This window comes from Notechis scutatus, chromosome 2 (assembly GCF_049901735.1).
Source record: "Notechis scutatus isolate UNSWTSFEM ecotype Mainland chromosome 2, rNotScu1.2, whole genome shotgun sequence".
In the NCBI taxonomy this organism is placed as follows: Eukaryota; Metazoa; Chordata; class Lepidosauria; order Squamata; family Elapidae; genus Notechis; species Notechis scutatus.
This window is the reverse complement of record NC_142010.1, coordinates 2,758,234-2,773,427: the sequence shown is the minus strand read 5'-3', so window position 1 is coordinate 2,773,427 and position 15,194 is coordinate 2,758,234. Positions and strand designations below refer to the sequence as shown.

General features: G+C 43.0%; 1 protein-coding gene across 1 annotated transcript in view; it reads right to left on the bottom strand.

The window, feature by feature from the left end:
- Positions 1 to 337: 337 nt before the first annotated feature.
- The window catches only part of LOC113424588 (regulator of G protein signaling 3-like), a 48,754-nt gene continuing 33,897 nt past the window's right edge, over positions 338 to 15,194 (bottom strand). The window contains exons 5-7 of the mRNA XM_026686357.2: positions 12,554 to 12,615; positions 7,042 to 7,208; positions 338 to 2,535 (exon numbers count right to left, since the gene is read on the bottom strand). Coding sequence (XP_026542142.2) covers positions 2,344 to 2,535; positions 7,042 to 7,208; positions 12,554 to 12,615 — 421 coding nt within the window. The 3' untranslated portion in view covers positions 338 to 2,343. The remainder of the gene's footprint in view (positions 2,536 to 7,041; positions 7,209 to 12,553; positions 12,616 to 15,194) is intronic.

The following is a 15,194-nucleotide window of genomic DNA, read 5'->3' as shown; positions in this document are numbered from 1 at the left end:
CGTTTGGTGCTTCAGGAAGCTTCTGAGGTCCAAATGCATGTAGAAAGACTGACCACAACCCACGGTGAGATATTGTGTAAAGGCTGAGGAAGCAGTGGAAGATTTTGACGGGCGAGTCAGTTGAAACCTTATCCCATCATCGGGCAACTCAGTCCAGGTGAGGAGAAATGTGGGGAAAAAGCATCTTCAAAGTGACTGATAATAAACGAGGCTGGAAAATTCCTAACACACTTTCCAAGGTTCTATATATTTACTCCAAACAAATAAAGAGACTTTACGTGAATCATTTTTAATTCTTTGGTCTTGCCCAGCTACGAGAAACTTGACAGCTACGGAGTCGTGCTTCCAGCTTTTATTCACCTGGAAATTTAAAAGAATCATGAACTGCATTCCTAGGACATTTTTACAATTTCTCCTTGAAGAAGGGTCGATGGTCAATGCCAGACACCCCAACGGATTCCACATGGGCACAGTAGGAACTTGGGGAGGGAACGGAGGCAGAGTTTCCTTGGGAAGATATTACCGGCAATGTGTGAAGAGTTGGCATCGTATAGAATGCTGAGGAAATCTATAGAATATATGACGTTTTCAGGCAGACTATGAAATGTCTGTGTTACTTTAAATATTCTATTCAGGTAGTCCTCTACTTGCAACCAAAATGGACCCCAACATTTCTGTTGTTGAGACAATTATTAAGCGAATTTTGCCTCATTTTACGACCTTTCTTGCCACAGCTGTTAAGTGAATCACTGCAGTCGTTAAGTTAGTAACATGGTTGTTAAGCAAATCCAGCTGCCCCATTGACTTTGCTTGTGAGAAGGCTGCCAAAGGGGATCGCATGACCCCGGTCATAAATATGAACCAGTTCCTGAGCATCTGAATTTTGATCAACAGTCGTAAGTGTGAATAACGGTCACAAGTTACTTTTTTCACTGCCGTTGTAACTTCAAACGGCCACTAAATGAACTGTTGTAAGTCAAGGACTTACCTGTATAAATCACCCAGGCATTATATATAATACCTAGGCATTATGCAGAGTGACAAGAACTATTTAGGCAAAGTATGAAAAAAGAGTCACGAAAAGGGTTAGGCTGACCCTTTTCATGGCTCTCTTTTCCTACTTAACCTTAACTAACCCTTTACTGAAAAGACATATAGGAAAATGAAAGAAGAAATGCAATGCAAAGTGCAGGACTTTCCTACTGGAAAAAATAAACAAGAAAAAAACACCATTACTGACCTACTTGTTGCAATAAGGGGGAGGCTAGAATGGCTTTTCGGTGGGAGCATTTTATACTTTGCCTGTTTGCCTTTTGGCATGGTGTCGAGTGCCTCGGAAATCTGTGAAATATGAAGTGTTTCATGCTTCAACGTCCCATTTTTGGCTTTCTATACATTTCCTAGGGCAGAGTTCCCCAATGTTTTCGGCAAAGTGCGGACCGGCAGGAGGGAGGGGAAGAGGGGATAGTTTCCTAGAGCAACCGGCGGGCAAGTTCCGAGCAAGGGTGCGTGCAAGTGCCGCAAGGCCAGTGCATTCGTGTGAGCGGTGTGCATGCACACTTGCCACTCACTTAAAATGGAGTGCGCGTGTGTTGGCCGTTTCCACAGCCTGGGTACCAACCCCTCACAGCCCATTAGCGGGCTGCAGCCTACAGGTTGGAGGCCCTGTCCTAGGCCGTCTAGAAAATGCCCAATTTCACACATTGAGGCTGACAAATACATGAAGGTCCCAACTTCAATCTCAAATTATTTCTATCACAAACGGAAAACACATTTCTCTAAGACCTTGGAGAAATTCTGCCCGTCAGAGGAGACCAAGCTGAAACAGACTTATAAATACACTAGGCAAACCAACCATTTCATTTTCCAACCTGAGCAATACCTTCCCAGCAGCAGTTTCGGGCATCACCCAGCTTTATAAGCCCTGACATAAAAGCTGCTTTCGTTCGTTTCAAAACAGGCACAATTCCGCCTGTCCTTCTAGAATTCTAATATTTGACTGAAGACCCCAAAAAGCTACTTGTACTAGCACTGATGATGTTACCTAGTTTGGGTAATGAAACGTCTGCAAGAAAACAAGCCAGATCAAGAGAGCACCAACGATCCCTCTTAGCCACTTGTCCATGCCCATCGAGCAAGAGTCCAACTCTCGACCATCTCTCTTATCCACCCTAATGTTTAGGAACGGAGCACGTTCGCCATCTTGACAGAATAGGACAAACAGCAGTCCATTTCTCCCAAGTAGTCCTTGGGTTTGTCCATCTCCTGAACAGCAAAGCTGCCTCCAGGTGTCTCCTTTGTTAGGTTGGCTTCAAAAGAAGAGGAAGGGCAAACACGGCAGGTTTACAAGGGGCCATTCGGCTGCTCTTTTTCAGGCTGTACAAGATCTTGATAGACAAGAGAGCGGAGGAATCGAGGGTAAGAGTCCTTCTCCATCAACCCGAAGATCCTCTTCTGGGCTTGGTCAAAGCAAGACCGGGTGGGGAGCAAAATGTTCCGATTGGTGACATCTCTGGTCTGGGAATCAAGGTTCACCTGCAATTAAATGCAAAGGATTATCTACAGCATACAAAGTGGCTGCAACCGTGATGACGCAGGGTGGGATATAAAACAAACACAGTCACAGAAAACAGGTGAAGCCCCTTTTATTCCTTCACTTTGCTTCCAAGCTCCAAATATCCTTGACGGAAGACAAAAACACTCCCACACAAACAGTTACACGAAGAAGGAAAAAAAGAAACACAAACCAGGCAAGATAAGGGCTGGAAGATCTCCACAGATAACACACAAACTCAGAGAGGAACTATAAACTAGAGATATCTACACGCTTTGTTTCCAGAGTTTGCCAGTACGCAGGTCCAAACTTTTATTCAGTTGTCACAGCTGCAGCCCATGAAGAGGATCAAGGCCCTCTCCTCCCGAGTAGACCAGTCTCTCCCTTATCCTCTCCTCCCTGCGTGCCCTAGGATGGATAAGGGATGGGCCTGGGTCCTCCTCTGACTGCCCAGCCGGCCTCTGCCCTTCCCCAGCCTCCTCCACAACCACCGGAGCCACACTTCCACTCCCTGCCGGCTGTTCCTCCTCTCCCTCAGAGTCAGTCTCCACCAGGGGCATGACAGCAACTCTGATTTGTTTAAACATGAATGAAACTTATCTGCAGGAGCATGAAAAAAAAAAATCCCTCAGGGGTTGGAAACTAAGATGTTGTGAGTTCAAAACTGAGAAACCTGATCGTCCCAGAGATGCTTTTTTTTTCAGGAGGCAACTGGACTTTCTTGTTTTTTCTTTTGAAAACGTTTCGCTTCTCATCCAAGAAGCTTCTTCAGCTCTGACAGGATGGTGGGGAGTGGAAGCAGTGGTGGTATTCAAATACCGTTGCCACCGGTTCGGTGGGCGTGGCTTGGTTGGTGTGCTTTGCGCACGTGCACGTGCTTTGTATGCACGCGCTTTGCCTGCACGTGTGCACCAAACACGCACTTTGCGCAGGCGCAGAGGCATTGTAACTGGCCTCCTGCAAGCCTGCACGATGGTGGTCGCTGCAGCAGCTGCCCCACGGCGCTATTCTGCGCCGCGCAAAGCAGCTGTGCTTCGAATTCTGGCCACAAAAATGAGTATGGGAGCCCGGGCGGGCAGGTGAGCCAAACACAGAGCAGCGGAGAGAACCGGTTCGGTCTCCGCTGCTCATGGCCGCTACCGGCTCTCCAGAACCGGGCAGAACAGGTCGAATACCACCACTGGAGTGGAAGGATTTATAGTCCTTGCAGACAGCTGGACATCCTGTCAGAGTCGGAGAAGCTTCTTGGATGAGAAGCGAAATGTCTTCAAAGAGAAAAAATAAGGAAGTCCAGTTGCCTCCTGGAAAAAAAAAAAGCACCTCTGGGACAACCATGACCTGGATCACTGAGAATATCTACAGACTTTTAGCGATACAATTTGGGATGAACACCCTTTGAATGGGGTGGGAGCAGGAATGGATTTCCAGAGGGAAAATTGCAGACTACAGGAACCATAAGCACTACTCAGGTGACCCTGAGGACACAGATAAACCTCCAAGTGGCCTCAACGACTCTCAACAAAGAATGCAAATGACCAGATGTCTGCAAGGAGTATAAATCCTTCCATTCCCCACCATCCAGTCAGAGCTGAAGAAGCTTCTTGGATGAGAAGCGAAACGTCTTCAAAAGAAAAAAAACAAGAAAGCCCAGTTGCCTCCTGAGAAAATAGCTTTGGGACAACCATGACCTGGATGACGGAGAATCTCTACAGACTTTAAGAAAACTTAATCCCAATGGATATAGATTTTTTTAAAAATAAATGCTGATCCAGAACAAGTGTTGACACAGGCAACGTGTTAGTGGATTTCCTTCCTTTGAGTTGCATCTGGCTGAAGAAATACAGGTAGTCCTTGACTTACGACCACAATTGGATCAGAATTTCTGTGGCTAGGCAAGGCGGCTGTTAAGTGAGCTATGCCTGATTTACAACCTTTTTTTTAAAAAAAAAACAACAAGATTAAAATGGTAAATAGGGTTTCCTCCCTGAGCAAGGGGGTTGGAGCAGAAGACCTCCAAGGTCCCTTCCAACTCTGTCATTCTGATTGTTATGTGAATCACTGCACTTGCTAAATGAACCTTGCGGTCCTTAAACGAATCTAGCTTTCCCCATTGACTCTGCTTGCTTGAAGTCCCATGGGAAGATTATAAATGGCAGTCATATGAATGACCCTTAGGGATGTCGCAAACATCATAAATACATGCTGGATGCCAAGCACCTGAATTTTGATCACGTGGCTGTGGGGATGCTATGATGGGTGGAATGCAAGTTTTATGTCACTATGTTTTCAGTGTCTTTGTAACCTCGGATGGTTGATACACAAATGGCCGTATCCTGGCCTCGACGACCCTGTTTGAGTATTAATGTCATTCTCTGACTTCCTCTTTGCCTAAACTCTTGAAAACAACAGCAGAGCCCAGCGACTCTCAGTATGGTTTAGAGAAAAACACCTGGGGAAATGCATTCACCTCCTCCATCCTACCACTGTGAAAGCACATAATAGTTTTGCATCTTTCATTTCGTTGGCATCTCTTCCTTTCGAGCTTTCCATAGGAGACACGTGGATCTTGATAAAACACTACAAAAAAAGTAAGTTCAGTATGATCGGCCACCAGCGTGAATATACGAGACTGGATACCTGTGCTTCGCTACAAAACTATGTGATGGGGCTTAGTTTTTGGGGAGGAAAATAAGGGGAAAAAATTCTGCCTCTGCCTACCAGCATCCATCGGTATTCATCTGACTAGCGTCCTGTCAGTGTGTGAGAGAGTTGAGACCTGTTTGGAAATTGAAACAGTATTTGCTGTGTGAGCAAGAAGAAGACAGCAAGGAGCCTGGGTGTGGCTTAGCTCAACTGTTCTGTATTAAAACTGCTAGGCGCTGTGAAAGTAAAATGAAACTGAAACTCTTCTCCTCTGCTTGTGCTTTGCATTTGGAACAGATTTCTTTTCAGGTGGGGAGGAGTAGTAGAATGCCATAGCATCAGAGTGTGTAATAATAATAATAATAATAATAATAATAATAATAATAATAATAATAATAATAATAATAATAATAATAATATATGAAATACTAATGCTCTCATGGTCATTTAGAAAAATCCATTCTTAGTGAGCACCTAGAAGCCAAGAGGAACAAACGTGCCAAATTTCAAGTTTGTGGGCTTTACGGTTCTGGAGATTATGTGATGATGCGTGAGTGATATTTCACTTTTATATATAGATAGATAGATTTGTCCTGTGTGGTATTTGGCCTGGTACAAGACACACCTCTTTCTCTGGATTACTACAAAAAGAAAAGCACCTTTCTAAGAAAAGAATAAGAAAAAAAATCTGTTCAAATGATGAATGCAAAGATTTGTGACGCCTATATATGAGGTAATACTTATGAGGGAATGCAGAAAGGAGCAAGAAAGATGATTAGGGGGCTGGAGGCTAAAACATGCAAAGAACAGTGGCAGAAACTGGGTTTGTCTAGTCTAGAGAAAAGAAGGACCAAGGGTGACATGATAGCAGTGTTCCAGTATTTGAGAGGCTGCCACAAAGAGGAGGGGGTCAATTTATTTTCCAAAGCATCAGAAGGCAGGACAAGAAACAATGGGTGGAAACCAATCCAGGAGAGAAGCAACTTAGAACTAAGGAGAAACTTACTGACAGTGAGAACAATTAACCAGTGGAATTGCTTCTCTTCAGAAGTTGTGGGCGCTTCATCATTGGAGGTTTTTAAGAAGAGACTGGACAGCCACTTGTCTGGAATGGTATAGGGCAGTGATGGCGAACCTTTTTGTTGTGGTGGGCCGAAAGCGTGCATGCGCCAGCACCCACAATACAATACGCCCCCCCTGCACATGTGCGTGCAACGCCCCCACCCCCTTACCTGCACTGTGCATGCATGTGCCTCCCAGCTGATTTTCGGCCCGTTTGAGGCCTTTTTTTGCTTTCCGGAGGCTCTGCAGCCTTGGGAGGCCCAACTTCCGGAAATACTGGAAGTGCCCATTTTCAGCCTCCAGAGGGCCTCTGGAGCCTGAGGGAGCCCGTTTTTGCCCTCCTGGGGGCTTGAGGGAAGCCTCTGCAGGCTTTGGAGGCCAAAAAAACAGGCCCATTACCGGAAGTGCCAAAATGGGTTGATTTTTCGGCCTCCCGAGGCTGCAGAGCCTTCCCTCGAGCCTCTGGGAGGGCAAAAACTGCTTCAAACGGGTCGAAAATCAGCGGGAGTGCATGCGCAGGTAAGTTTGCCTGAAGCTCACGTGCCTGCACAAATGGCTCTGCTTGCCACCTATGGCACATGTGCCATAGGTTCACCATCACGGGTATAGGGTCTCCTGCTTGAGGACTAGAAGATCTCCAAGGTTCTTTCCAACTCTGTTGTTCTGTTATGAACTCTGTGGCAACATATGTGTATTGATAAATGCAAAACATGGAATAATGGTTTTCTCTAACAAATCCATCCCATTTCACAAATTCAAAGGAAACTTTAATATTCCCCTACCTCTTTTGGAGCTTGTATGGTGATATATTGGTCAAAAATCTTTTTTGCACTTTCCTGGAGTTTGACACATCCCCGGAGTTTACGATAATCTTCACAGGCCAACCAAAAGTCGAGGTTCTCTTCACTGAATTCTGATTTCAAAAAAGCATGGAAGGCAGCTCGACCATCTATTAACGTGGAGAGGAACAGAGCAAAACAATCTACTGAAAATCTGCCCCACTTTTTTTTGTTATAGAAAATATTTAGCTATGTCATGTTAATATGGTACTGTCACCAGAAGAGTTGTATATTGTTTAGATGTTTGATGTATCTTAATTCTAAATTTAGAGAAATAATATTAATGTGAAGGTGAAAAAGTTGTAAATGGTGGAAAACGTAGCACAAAGGAGTCCCAGGTAGAGGCTAATATTTGCTCCTGCTTGCGTAGGGGGTTGGACTAGATGACCTCCAAGGTCCCTTCCATCTCTGTTATTCTATGTTCTATGTTTGTGCCCGGATGACACACTGCTTGAAAAAAAAAAAAAGAAGGAAAGTATGTATTTTTGAAACTGAAAAAATAAAAACAAAACTTATTATTAAAAAATTATATAATAAAGGCATCATTGGCCAAATAAATAAATAAATAAGATATTCTGTTAATTCCATTTGGAATAAATTCTGCACTTTATCACATGGATTTCCCCACACACCCCCTATTTCAGGTTACCAAGTGATAGTGGATGTTTTATGACAAGAGAAGATGTTAGTATAGGTAGTTCTTGACTTATAACAGTTTGTTTAGTGATGGTTCAAAGTTACAAAGGAACTGAAAAATGGGCCTTCTGGAAATACTGGAAGTGCCCATTTTCAGCCTCCGGAGGGCCTCTGGAACCTGGGGGAGGCCATTTTCGCCCTCCCGGGGGCTCGAGGGAAGCCTCTGCAGGCTTTGGAGGCTGAAAAACGGGCCCGTTTTGCCACTTCTGGTAACGGGCCTGTTTTTCGGCTACGCGAGGCTGCAGAGGCTTCCCTTGAGCCTCTGGGAGGGCAAAAACTGCCTCAAACAGGCCCAAAAATTGAATGTATGTAGTATAGGGAATCCTTGATTTATAACAGTTTATTTAGTGATAGTTCAAAGTTACAATGGACCATTTTTTCATACTTACAACCATCGCAACATTCCCATGGTCACGGGTTCAAACTTTGGGCACTTGACAACTGACTCGTATTTATGACGGTTGCAGTGTCCCTGGGGGTCATGTGATCCCCTTTTGCGACCTCCTGATAAGCAAAGTCAATGGGGAAGCCAAATTCACTTAATAACCATGTTACTGACTTAACAACTGCAGTGATTCATTCAACAGCGGTGGCAAGAAAGGTCGTAAAATGGGGCAAAATTCACTTAGCGAAATGTCTCGCTTACCAACAAATTTTTTTGAGTGCAATTGTGGTCGTAAGACGAGGACTACCTGTAGACTTTTTTTAAAAAAAAATTCTCTTGCCAGGAAGACACAAAATGAGTGGAGATATTCCAGAAGCATCAAATCCGCATGAAATCTCTCTCTGAATTTTGGGAAGCTTACTCCGGTGTCGTCTAGGGATAGGCAGAGCAGATTGCTATCTAAATACCTGATTCCCTATAATTGTTGAAAAACAGGCACTGCTCTGTGGATGATGAGCTCTTAAAAATCTGATCTGCAGGGGCTGCCCTTGAATATGTTGTGGTTAGCTGGCAGCAGGTGTGGACGGCTGAGGAAAGCAAGGACTCAGATGAGGGGCCAGGACCGTTAGGGAGTGGACTGCTGCCTTCAGAGATTGTGGGGGCTGGCAGCAGCGATGAGGAGGTTCCGAAGGAGCCTATGCCAATTGCGCATGGGCGCAGGATTGCTCATAGGAAAGAGCAGGTACAACAGCATGGGCGGCTTGGGAGTAAAGCTGCGAGGTCATGGCCCCTTCTTCAAGAAAATAAAAGCCAGCTGTGAAACGAACGTACTTTGCAGAAGGCAAAGACATTTTGAAACCCCAGCCTCATGGACATTCCAGCATCCTGAGTTTGTATTTGAAGATACTTGTATTGCAAATTATTGTCCGTTACATTTTGGTAGTCTCGCACAGTTTGGCAAGGCCTGTTCTTATCACAGCTAATTATTTTGCAGAAGCATTAAACAGTTTGTCAGCCTTCAAGATCTTCCTCCTTTCCTTTGCTTCTTTCTGGCTGTCATGAGTAACAGGGGGTGGAAGGGGGAAATGTATGGGACGTGAGCTGAAAGTGTTACTAACTGATATTGTATAAACTGGAGAGGGTTTCTGATTCCTGCTTAGCTTTCTCTTCTCTGCGCAACTGCAAACCTTTATCGGACTAAGCCAAGGTCAACTAATCATAACCACCTGAAGATGTCCACATGATGAGGTTCACAACTTTTAATTGGAAGAACCATTTGAACTATTGGGGGTGGGAACATTTCACTCCCTTGATATATGCGATGTACGTGCCTATTTCCCCAGATTCAGAATTCTCTCGTTGCTACCACTGACTTCCAGTAAAAGATATCTTTTCTCTAATTACAAGAGTCTAAGTATTTCTTTCCTGGATTTTGAACGGAGCACCAGCTGACACAGTTTCTGTTCCCTTTGGATTGTGTTTGATTTGTTGGAAAAGGGTGTGGGTCAGAACAGAATACTTCCTTAACACACAGAGTGTCAACTCAAAAATATTTCTCTGGTCTTTTAGAGTTGTCAGCAGAAAGGGAAGTAGTGCATTCCTTAAATGCTTCATAGATAATTTCTAGGCGACTGAAGCTTCTGGCAGGCAAGATTATTACTGGAGAGCATGACTGATGACTCATGGCTATGGATGTGTCCCATTGGAGAATGTACATCCAGGGGGTGGGGGAAGACCAGGGTCAAGGGTTAGATCTCTCAGAGTCGGCTGCACCCAGGTAACGCCGGCATGTTCACTCCTAATAAATGATTTTTTTAAACTCTGAGAAATGTGGCTAGAGACTCATGATTTGAATGGGGGTAGATAGTCGGAGCCCTGACACAGAGAATGAGAGGATGACATTTAATAGTGAACCTCTTTAGACAAATTTCTATGCTGTATTTTTGTTTCCAATAAATTTTATTATTTTTTGGGGGTGGGGGAGATTCAACTACTTATGTGGTTTGGAGCTTTATATGATAACCACCAGAAGGGGAAAAAATGAAATAAAAACAATGTTTGAGGATATCTATTAGCTATAATAGCTTTTGTTAACCTCGCTACACGTAGTCCTCGAAGTTCAACCACAATTGAGCCTCCAATTCCTCTTGCTAAGCAAGGCTACTGTTAAAAGTAAATTTTGCCTCATTTTATGACTTTCCTTGCCACCATTGTTAAGCGAATCGATGCAGCTGTTAAGTTAGAATCTGGCTTCCTTGTTGACTTTGCAGAAGGTCTCAAAAAGGAGATCACGTGACCCAGGGATGTTACAGCCATCATAAATAAGAGTCTGTGATCTGATGGAGATGGCTCAATGGTTGTAAAAAGGTGGAAAAAAAGGTCATGAGATAATTTTTTTCAGTGTTGTTGTAACTTTGAACGGTCGCTAAATGAACTGTTGTAAGTCGAGGATGACCTATAGTTATGTTTGACTACAATGTCCTCCCAACTCTCGCCAAAAGCACTGTGGGATGGGAATGATGGGAGCAGAGGTGGTATTCAGCAGGTTCTGATCAGTTCTGGAGAACCGGTAGCGGACATTTTGAGTCGTTCGGAGAACCGGCAAATCCCACCTCTGACTGGCCCCGCCCCCATCTATTCTCTGCCTCCCGAGTCCCAGCTGGTTGGCTGGGTCTCCTTTGGTTGCCCTGCACAGGAGAACGGAGCTGGAAAGCAGGTTAGTGGGGTGGGGAGGGAATGGGGATTTTGCAGTCACCTTCCCCCAGGAGTGGGGAGGGAATGGAGATTTTACAGTATCCTTCCCCTGTCATGCCGAAGCCACGCCCACCAAGCCACACCATGCCCACCGAGCCACGCCCACAGAACCAGTAGTAAAAAAAAATTGAATCCCACCACTGGATGAGAGGTATAGTTCAATCCAGAGAAGGAAGATTTTCTCCTAGCTCTGCTATGTATTAATGCCAACGAGAGGGCATTCTCAGCGATTCCTAGATCATAACCAAAACATGTCCTGTTCAAGAAAATCATAACAGGATATTATATGATCCAGAGCCATAAATGAATAGAATAGAATGACAGAGTTAGAAGGGGCCTTGGAGGTCTTCTAGTCCAACCCCCTGCTTAGGCAGGAAATCCTATACTTCTTCAGACAAATGATGGTCTAATCTCTTCTTTAAAATTCCAGTGTTGGAGCATTTACAAACAGGGGTCTTCAAACTTGGCAAGTTTAAGACTTGTGGATTTCAGCTCCCAGAATTACTGAGCTAAAAAGTAACTGGAGGTGGAATTCTGGGAGTTGAAGTCCACAAGTCTTAAAGCTGCCAAGATTGGAGACCTCTGATTTACAACTTCTGGAGGCCAGTTGTTCCACTCATTAATTGTTCTAACTGTCAGGAACAATTAAATGATTTCATTCCCCACTTCCAGGCCCATTCAGATTCCTGAGAACTAAAGATCACCTCACGTCTGAATCCCTGAAAAACAAGGAATTCATAAAGCCACATATTTGTTGGCCATCTGTCCCTTTTTCCTAGGAATACGGAAGTCTCTGAATCTTGAGCTAAAGAGGATGCCAGGTGGATATCCTGCCAAATAAACTGCTTAGTCAGAATTTAGCCACTCCAACGACTTTCTGCTCTGCTGTATGCTAGAGTCTTCCTCTATTAATTTGGACTTCTGTCCATGTTCCCACAGGATTTTTGAGAAAGCCAGATTCTGAGGAAAACAAGATTAATAAACTCATTTGGCAAGGGCTGGACAATTGTTATGAACGCGCCTGTTATGTATGTATTTGCCTATGCTCTCTATCAGTTGGAATTCTGGGAATCAGCCTTAATGATGGTTGTTGTTGTTGTTGTTGTTGTTGTTGTATCAGCCTTAATGGTTGTTGTTGTTGTTGTTGTTGTTGTTGTTGTTGTTATTATTATTATTATTATTATTATTATTATTATTATTATTATTATTATTATTATTATTATGAAGCGGGCTGCGTTGGTGCCAAGAAACCAATCTGGAATCAACAAAGCTTCTCCGGATGACTAACCCTCTAATTTTTGAAACACTAGTCTGTGAAAAAGACACCCGGAAATCTATAAAAATTGTGTGTCAAACAATCCCTTTAAAATGTCGGCAAATATGTAAAGTAATGTAGATAGATAAGTCTTGTATTTTAATAGTAATATAACAAGTAAGGAATTAGTAAATTAGTTACAGACACACTTATGGTAAATAAACTCCATTGTTACTAAAGGATATGTACACTGCTATGACATTGCTGTAAAATGTGAGAACTTGTTTCTCTTTTTTAAATTTTTTGAAACTTTGAATAAATAAACATTAAAAAAAAAAGTCGGTGAAGCACTTGTGTAAACTTACATGGGTGTAGTAGCAGTTTTTCCAAAGATTCTGACCATTCTTGGGCTTCCTCAGGAGTTGGCCTGAAAAGAGAACAAACATGAGTGACTGTAAAACAGAGGTGACAGATGAGAGATCTTTGTCCAAAGAATGTGATTAAGATTTATCCTATTACAGGTAGTCCCCAATATACAACAGTTAATTTAGTGACCATTCAAAGTTACAACTTCACCAAAAGAAAGTGACTTATGACGACCATTTTTCACCCTTACGACCGTCACAGCACCCCCCTGGTCATATGATCAAAATTCAGATGCGTAGCCACCGACTCGTATTTATGATGGTTGCAGTGCCCCGGGATCATGGAGATCCCCTTTTGACAAGCAAACTCCCTGGGGAAACCAGATTCACTTAACAACCACATTACTAACTGAGCAACTGCAATGATTTACTTAACAACGGTGGCAAGAAAGGTTGTAAATGGGGCACTTGACAAATGTCTCTCTCAGCAACATATATTTTGGGTGAGATGGAGGTCATGCATTGTCGACTACCTGTCATTTATGTAGAGTATGAAGAGAGTTGGTCCTAGAACACTGCCTGGGGGGACACGACTGTTGACAGATACAGGATTTGATAGGATGCTCTCAATTTTGACAATTTGTTGTCTGTTTGACAGGAATGCTTCTATCCAGTTATGCAGGTGTCCAGAGACACCATAAGATTTTAGTTTTAGGAGTAGTTTGTCGTGTACCACTGAATCAAAGGCTTTACAGAAGTCTATGTAGATTGCATCTATTGCTTTGCCCTGATTGAGTTGTGTAGTCCATATGTTTTTGCAGTGTAAGAGTTGCAGATTACATGATAGTTTTTTCCTGAAACCAAATTGTTTATTAGAGAGTAGGTTGTTTGTTTCTAAGTGGAGGATAATGGATTGGTTAATAATTGATTCCATGACTTTACAGGTGACGCAGCATAAAGAGATTGGTCTGTAATTTTCAACTAGGCTGGGGTCTCCCTTTTTGAAGATGGCGATGACCGTGGCTTGTGACCATAGTTTTGGCAAGGAGCTGGTCCTGAAAGATTTTTCAAAGATTATGTTTAGAGGTTTGGCTATGGCAGTGGATAGCTTTTTTAAGAAGTAGGCACATATTCCGTCTGGTCCAATAGATAGAGATGGCTTTAGATTGCGTAGTGCTTTTTCAACATTGTCTTCTGTAAAATCGATATGTATTAGATCATTGTAGTTGGCTGTGGTTCAACTGGGAAATACTGGGCATGATCCATTGCTGTTTACAAATACTGAGCCAAAGAATGTGTTAAAGAGGTTGGCTTTAATAGTGTCGTCGTTGCAGTCTGTACCATTAGGTCCTATCAGGGGTGGGATGGACCTTGAGTCTTTTAGTTTGTGTTTACAAAATTGTGGAAAGCACGGGTGGAATTGGTGCGTAGAAGGTTTTCTTCTTGTTTAATGTGATAATCGGTGCATTCAGTTTTTTACCTGGTGGCACAAATTTTTGTATTGGCTTTTGAAGTTGGCAACGTGACCAGATTTATTTTTCTGCCAAAGTGATTTCTTTTTGGATTGAAGTTTCCTTATTGTTATGGGTAATTTGTTTTTTTTCTGGTTTTGGGAGTTGTTAATTGTACATATAATTTGATGACTCTTTTGACTTCAAGTAAAAATATGTTGTAATGGTCTTCTACAGTATTGCATCCAGTGAATAGAAATTGGCAATCAAGGGGTGAGAGATCGTTGTTTATAAGATCATAGTTGCCTTTTTTGAAGTTATAATTGGTGATTCTGTCGTTGTGATGATTTTTGTGTGGACGTATGTTGAGACAAAAGTCAGTCATGTTGTGGTCACTGTTGGAAAGGGGTTCTTTAATTTGTATTCCGTAAATTGAATTCAAACTATTGCAGAAGATGAGATCGGGGCAGTTGGTAAGTCTAGTGTTGTTGGTTACTAGTTGTTCTAGTCCCAGGTTTGTTACAGCATTGTAGAAGGTTGCATGTATGGGTTCAGTTGTACATTCATTTAGGGTCCAGTCAATATGAGGTAGATTGAAGTCACCAAGAAAGATAAAAGCATGTGGGCAGGATGCTGCCCATGTTAGTAGTGTATTTAGCTTGTTTGCATGTTCGATGTCATAATCATCTTCCACCTGCTCACCCGTGGCTGTGGATGATGGGGAGTTTTAGTCCCAGAATCTGGATGCTACTAAAGTGGAGAAGGCTGAGAGAGACAGTACTTATCTCAGACTCTCTCCTCTAAAATGAGATGCATTCAGGAAACCATCTGTAGCCTTTAAAAGGTTCTTTCAACATACCGGACATTCAAACCAGGTAATAAAATTACAGTAAATGTTGGCCCATTAGAATCATAATGTTGCCAGCTCATAACCTATCTAGCTTTCTAAGGGCACTCTCTTTCTCTCCATCTATCTGTTCATCATCTTGCTGCCTTGAGGCTCTATGAGCTCTTGGCTTCCTTTCAACAACACTCTGCAAAAAATCTGGACAAAAAGCCATTTCTCCTAGCCTCTCCTCTTCCTGGATATAAATAAAGGGAGATAGATGGAGGTACAGCTTCTTTCACTCTAAAAATGAAATTCCTCTAAAAACAAACAAACCCCAAAAAACATTTGGTTTGGTATCATA